Below are 7,704 nucleotides of genomic sequence, written 5' to 3'. Positions count from 1 at the left end.
AGGGAATAAACTATTAGAGTGCAAATGTAGAGACATTCCTGCAATGAAGTACTTGTCTTCTGAGAGTCACAGACTAGAGGAGATGGTTATGATTTAAGAAAAGAATTATCCAAATTATTCCCAGATACTAAGACTTTTCTTTATAAAGTAAAAAAGATTTTGACAGGAAAAGAAACAAAACCATCAATTTGATTAAGAAAAATAAAAATAAAAATAGACACATTATGAGTTCTTTAAATCACATGAAAGAGAAAAAATGACTGCAGTGGCAATTATGTTGTTTTCAAAAAAATGTGTTATTCTCTCAAATTCCCCAGACAAGCAAAATTTTTATGAACGGTAGGTAGTGAAAGCAGAACATGGCAATAAAGGGGTTAATCTACAGAGCACAGAGCCATCTGGCTGAGCTGGTTTGTTATAATCGAGGAGATTATGTTCACGGGACTCAGAGTTAAAGGCTCCTCTCCCTTAGAGCAACTCTGCACAACCCAAGCAGACCAACTTTGGGACTTTGAATGAACATATTTACATTTACCTTTCTCTTCATGTCGACTTTTCTGGAAACATTTATACGGATGCCATGGTTACTCCTACCACGGTAAGGGAAATTTGACGTTTTCTAATAGGGTCCTAAGAGGGCGGGGAAGGGAGGGGGGAGAGAGATTCTTTGAAGATTTATAATGGTGGTTTGGGGGGGTGTCTTGTAAGAAGTAGATCTGTCCCAAATGTTGCCTTTCCCATTGTGCCTCCTCCTTCCCCCACCTCTAATTGCCCTATAGCTTGCTTTAGTTCTGAGATTCCTCCCTCCTCCTGCCCCACACACTGTTGTTCAGGTCCCTGGTAAGAAAACAGCAGAGGAAAAATATGAGGTGCTAAAGGAATCTGATTTAAGAGGCAGAAACAAAGGAGACTTGGTTTCATTTTAAGAGGGAAACCAGAAACTTCAGATGTAACAAAAGGAGTTGCAAATCTTGAGTAAAGACTGCCGGAACCAGCTTCAGCATACACAGCAGACTTGCCCGAGGGGAAATCTAGACCCCACAACACACAAGGTCAAAATTCCTAATCCCTAGACCTCTCCTGTCTCGGTTATTTAACTTCACTGGAGTTTTGTTTTTTTGTTTTTGTGTGTGTGTGTGTGTCAGACCTTGAAAATGACCTTTGAATCAATCTCCCTTCTCCTCAAACCCAACACTAAATTCTCTGGAAGGAACTGGGGATCAAAGGATTCCCTGTACATCTGTGACTAGGTGAAAAAGATACATTCACTTTTTACTAGGATGGAGGGGAGTCTATTCTTATGCTATAATTTCCAGAGTTCAGTGTCTTGTAGGAATGCAGCACACAACAAATAAATACAAACATACAGAGAGCAAAATAGCAAGCCGTTTCTCATCTAAACAGCTGAAATGTAGCTCAAAGCATTAGTTACTGGCGAGTCCTTATGGAATTACCAAATGTTATTAGCCAAGAGGGGAAAAAATCCTTGAATGGTTTAGATACTTTTCTGATCAGTTCTTAATCCTTCATTAAAATAAACGAGAAAGCTCTGTGCTGGTCCTATCTCTTGAACTATAAATACTCAGTATTCAGAGAGATGGATATTTTGGATTGAATAGGGCTGCTATGCACACATTCTCTCATTCCTATATTGCAAAACCAGTTATTTAGAGAGGAGTGGGTATGCGCTATTTTTTTTTTTCCTTTTAAATAAACAGAGATGTGTGCTGTATGGTCAAATCAATTGTTATGAGCTACAGTGTTTCAGAAAGTTCTTAGGCTCGTGATTTGTTGCATGAGAAGTACAAATGGTATGTGAAATTTGACTGAACACTGTGCCCTAAGGAAAATACTCATAGAAAAACATTGTCAGGCACTGAAATATGTGATCTGTGCAAATGAGTAAGTGGGGGAGTGGTACAAGAACACTTATAAGATGTCAGAAAAGAAAGAAAATCTAATTAAACATATCTACCTTGCTTGGTGACAACAGACAAAAGCAGTAGAGAAATAAGAGTGGTTTCAACATCATGTACTATAAGTGTACACTATACATACTATATGTATATTGTAGATAGACATGTCAGTACCAGAAGCTGTGTCTGTGAGAGTGGTAGAGAATGGAAAACTAGGTATGATTGCAAGTGGAGGACCCAAAATGTGGGGAGAAGAAGATACACCAGCAGGGTCAGGACAGGAGTGCTTTCTGTAGGAAGATGGTGTATTTTGAAGTAACCAATATATTTAGTGTTTCTTATCTATTTTTTTTCCAGGGAAAAGTTAACAAAATAATTCACAGAAAGAAATATATCAGGAGTTTGTAGGTAAATTATTAAGTGCTGAAAATAAACTACAATATACTGTACTATATTGGGGTAGTAAGAGCAGATAAGCCATGAAAAGCTAGTCAACATAAAAGGGGAACTACTGCAAGTCAATTGGACAAAGAGAATTTCCATGGGTCAAGAAAAGTTTAGGAGCTCAGAAATGGAAGCAACAGTTGAGATGGATGGGAAAAGATGCAGTCTGAATGCTGGGTGAAAATATGAAAGAGACATGAAAGGATGATGGAATCTGCGAGGCAGGGGAGGGGGATAGGGTATGCAGTGGGAGTGGAGAGAGAAAGGTGAAAGCACAAAGCAGGAAGGATGTTTGGAGGAGGAAGAAAAATGTGAACTTTTGTACATAGGTTTCTCTGAATATAATGTCTTCCTGTTTACTTCCATTAAATTGCAACAAAGAGCATAATTACACTATTTGATATAACAAATTCTCAGCTATGAAACATCATTTTTCAACATAGTCATATCCATTAGCTATGTACTTTTACCAGTGATGAGCAAGAACCTGCATATCCCATTCATAAATATCTGCACGGCTGTCTGCAGTGTGGCTTGTCTTTCTTATCACTATTGTCACTGTTGAAATGTATCATCCACTGCCTCTCTGTCATCCACTATTTGGTCCCCATAAATGTTCAGCAAGTGTCGATGAATGTCACTGGGTACAATTATTTCCACACAGAATAATTTAATTCCACACCTTTGCTTCGTACATACTTCCATGCCAGATGCCATTTTGTCAGAGTGCCCCTCTGCTGCCATCCATTTTATAGCAACAGAATTTAATGGAATGTTGACAGGAAGATGAGATAGCCTCTACTGCTATCTCACCAACATCCATCTCTGAGGTAGTAGGCCAACAAAATAAAATAGGAGGCATTGCTGTCAGAGCATCATTCATACATTTGGAGAAAAGCATGGAGAGCTGAGAGAAATTTCAGAAGCTAGAAGCCTGCTGGAGAACAACTGTGGATGTGTAGTGCTTGGCTAAGAAGCAGAAGAAGTATGAAGAAAAAATCTGTGTGGAGATGTTGTGAAGAAATGCAAGATAAATAAAATCATGGGGACAGGGTGAATGGTGAATATGAAGATATGGCAGTTCCCATGAAGCATGAGATTGAGGAAAGAATAAACAACAGAGAGGGTATGAGGATGAAATTAAGAGCTGGGTATTCTATAAAGTTACATGGGCAAAGGGCAGTCTAAAGGAGGTATAGGACAAGGGAGTAGAGAGTAAGAGAAATATTAGTTTTGTATTGTTTTGAAGATAAACTGAGGAAGTAGTCCAAAGGTGCAGTAGTTACTTGTCCTTCAGAAACAAAAGATGCCTCTTATCTGCAGTCATGATGGAACAGGCAACAAGTTAACAGGGGAAGCATTTGAGGAAAACAGCAGAAAGTAACAAACAAAAGTGAAATGTTAGAAGAACACATACAAATAAAAAGGGGCGATTATTAAGCTACTGAAATGCAATGAATGTATTTATAACTCTGTAGTAGTACTAGCTAAGAGAAGGAGAAAGAGGGAAAGGAACACATGCTTGCTGAGAAATGACTAAAGATATTTAAAAGGAAAAAAAAGGTGTGAGAAGAGAAGGAATGGAAGGGATAACTACCTGCAGGACGTTATAGGCTACATGTCTGTACTAATATCAAAAGTGAAGTGTGAAATGTATGGATAGGTGAGTGGAGTTACGAGTTGTAGGGCACAAAGTGGGATTGAATGAGAATGACAGTTAATGAAACAAGGGGTGAGAGATGATGGTGTGTGGGCAAGATGGGTAATTGCCAGCTTGTGTGTATTTGTAAAGTGCATAGAAGAGAAGGTGGTAGAACTGAACAGCTGTCTGATAAGTGAGTTGTGCATACGGTATGCTCAAAATAAATAAAGTACAGGTAACAATTATAAAGCTGGGTGTGGGACTTGGGAGAATGAAAATAATTTGGGATGGGGAAGGGAGTAGCAATGAGCATTGGGAAGAATTTTATGAGTTTACAGACAGTCTACAGTTATCTGCCTCTTACTCTGATGAAGGTTGTATGGGTGGTAATGCATGTGTAGATGGCAGCATAAGAGTAGATGGGGAGTTAAGTGCAAGAGGCAAGCAAGCAAGAGGCACAGATAAATGCATATTGTGAGTGATGATGGGCATGTGGATATATGAGATCACAGAATCACAGTATCACAGAAGGGACCTCATCAAGTCCAACTCTCCTGCTAAAGCAGGTTCCCTAGGGTATGTTGCACAGGAAACTGGGTTTTTAATATCTCCAGAGAAGGAGACTCCACAGTCTCTGGGAAGCTTGTTGCAGGCCACCCTCAAAGAAAATATTTTTCTCTCAAGTTTATATGGAACTTCTCTGTCTGCTCATCTATCTCACAATTTCTTAACTATGAGGATGTTGTGGGATACAGCATCAAGAGCACTGCTAAAGTCAAGATAGACAACACCCACTGTTCTCCTCTCAGCTATTCAGTCAATGATAACATAGAATACAACAAAACTGATAAAGCACAATTTCCCCTTGGTGAATCTATTCCTGATAACTTTATTTTCTTCTGTTTTCTTGGATATAACATCCAGAACAAGCTGTTCCATCACCTACCTAGGGAGAGAAGTGAGGCTGACTTTCAAAGATGGTAAAGAGCAACTCAGCAATTACTTCTTCCAGCTCCCTCAGCGCTCATAGGTGCAAACTATCAGGGCCCATGGATCTGTGAGCATTGATTGTGCCTGCACGATCTTTGATTAGCTCCTCTTCAACCAAAGGGAAATATTCCTTTCCCTAGATTCTCCCTCTTATCTCCAGGGTCTAGGATACCCAAGGAACAGTCTTAGCAGTAAAGCAGCAAAGAAGGCATTCAGCATCTCTGCCTTCTCTGCATCCTTCGTTATCAGAGCACCCACATCATTAAGCAGCAAACCTACATTTTCTCTAGGCTCCCTTTTTATGCAGACATACTTAAAGAAGCCTTTTGTGTTGTTCGTGCCAGATTTAATTCCAAGTAGGCCTTAGCCTTCCTCACTTATCGCCTGCAGCCCCTGACAGCATTCCTATATTCTTTCCAAGTTACCATGTCCTTTTTCCATATTCCACAAACTCTTCCTCTCTTTTTCCATGAGCTCTCGATCATTCATGGAGATGTCCTGCTAACTTTGCCTAATTTCTTGCTCTTAGGAATGTACTGATGTTGAGCTTGGAAGAAGTAGTGCTTGAATGTTAAACATCTTTCTTGGGACCACTTATTTTCCAGTGCTCTAACTAGATCTCCAAGTAGGTCTTTGAAGAGGTCAGATTTGACTCCCCTGAAGCCCATGCTGGTAATCCTATTTTTTGCCTTGTTTTGTCCCTGAAGACCCTAAACTCTACTATCTCATGGTGGCTGCAGTCAAGGTTGTCACCACCCTTTGATATCCTCAACCAGCTTTTGTTTGTTTGTAAGAACAAGGTCCAGAAGCAGACATCTCTTGATTGGCCCCTCTACATCATTTCTCAGAAAGTTATTTTCTACATATTGCATGAACCTCCTTGGACTGTGTGTATATCCTTCAGTGTTACTTTTCCAGCAAATACCAGGGTTGTTGAATTCCCCCATGAGAACCAGTACATATGATTGTGAGGCTGCTTTCAACTGTCTGTAGGTCTCATCAGCTTCCTCTTTCAGGCAACCTGTAGTAAACATTCACAGTGGTGTCACCCACATTTGCCTCTCCCTTAGTTCTCAACTGTAACCTCTCCACCTGTTCATCATCCATCCCTAGGGATTCAAAAGGATTCCCCATACCTATACATACCCTTGAGGTAGCTGACATTCTGGTTTATGTAACGGGAGGCATCTTAGGAACACTTGTCACTGTTCTGGTTGGCCTGGCTTATTCTCTAGTCACAAGCATAGCATCAGCACTGCCATTTTCAACCCCACTTCTTGAGCCCTTTAGCTTAAAGCCTGCCTCACTAGGTTAGTCAGCCTGCTGCTGAAGATTGCCCAGTCTCTTCTAGACATGTGGATCCAACTCCTCCCTAACAGTTTATAATCTTCATAGAAAGTCCCATTATCATAAAATACAAAACCCTTATACCAGCACCAGCCATGTAACCAGGAACTTATATGATCTACACAACTACTTCTGGTTTTCCTCTTTCCTCCAACCAGAAAAACTGAGAAGATAACTCAGGCACCAGTGTTTTTCACTTGCACTACAAAGACTCTGTAGTTTTCTTTTATTCTGCTCATTTTCTGGCTTCCAGTTTCATTCATGTACACATGGAAGGGCAATGGGATAGTAGTCCACGCTCTTGAGAAGCTGGGGCATGCTTTGAACAGTGTACTGGATCTTGGATTCTAGAAGACACCATACTTCTCAAGACACCCTGTCAGCCAGAAGAAAGGAACCTCAATGACATTTAAAAGAGAATCACCCAATATATGCAGGCTGCTGGTGTTTTTTTCTTTTTTTTTTTAGCAGACCTTGGTCATGTGTGCCTATAGTTGTAAAAGCATATCTGGCTTTGAGAGTGAAGCTACTCAACTGTAGCCCTGCTTTTGTGGATCATCAGGGATCAAGGTGCCTTCCTTTTAGTGTTTACTTCTGGAATATGACTATTAAACAGCTATCTCTCCCTCCTTTGGCACCTCCATTAATAGGAAGCCTTACAACTGCTTCTTGCAACAGAACTCTGTATGTGTGTATCTTGTATTGGTACTTACCTTATCTACAGGAGAAGCTTCAAGGCACTCTGTGATACCAACCATCTGAACTGGTCTTCTTTCGTACCAGTTCTGTCTCAGTGGATGCATTTGACATCTCCGGAGATCTTTGCTATAGGGACATCAGGTTTAGCTTTCAGGCAATTGACTACCACCAAACTGGCAGACATGAAGAGTACCTCCCTAGGTTGTGAACCTGCAAGTCACAGCACCTTGTCCTGCCTGCACAAACTGCTGCAATGTAGTGCTGCTCCCAGCAGTGATAAAGTGGGCCATCTGTCACCCTTCTTTACATTACATAGCATTAGTCACATGAAAGTTCACAGATCTCTTTCCAGTTTTTTTCTTCCAGGGATCATTTCCTGAAAAACAACAACAAAAAACATGAGAAACCAAACCAAACAGAAAAAAAACAGAAGTGTTGAAGTCATAGACAACAAACTGCCAGTAGTGCAGGTGAGGCTAAAAGCCACTGCACACTTCCTTCCTGTTTAACCATTTAGCTAATAGAAAGCAAATGGTAACATCAATCTGCCGGCTGGCTGGGAGAAGAGAAAGGGATTGATGGGTACTATTAGTGCTTTGTGGTTACAGGAAAGTGTTCAGAGTAAATCATCCGTGTTCAGTGTGCGGAACATGGAGTGTTTGCATC

The 7,704-nt window shown here is 40.5% G+C and overlaps 1 protein-coding gene across 1 annotated transcript in view; it reads left to right on the top strand.

Annotated features, from left to right (window-relative positions):
* Positions 1-478: 478 nt before the first annotated feature.
* NTF3 (neurotrophin 3) overlaps positions 479-7,704 on the top strand; it is a 63,899-nt gene continuing 56,673 nt past the window's right edge. The window contains exon 1 of the mRNA XM_065742376.1: positions 479-598. Coding sequence (XP_065598448.1) covers positions 581-598 — 18 coding nt within the window. The 5' untranslated portion in view covers positions 479-580. The remainder of the gene's footprint in view (positions 599-7,704) is intronic.

The sequence above is a fragment of the Cyrtonyx montezumae genome, unplaced genomic scaffold (genome assembly GCF_038088225.1).
Source record: "Cyrtonyx montezumae isolate F1298 unplaced genomic scaffold, pur_monq_1.0 scaffold_3, whole genome shotgun sequence".
NCBI lineage: Eukaryota > Metazoa > Chordata > Aves > Galliformes > Odontophoridae > Cyrtonyx > Cyrtonyx montezumae.
This window is presented reverse-complemented; position numbering and strand designations above follow the sequence as displayed.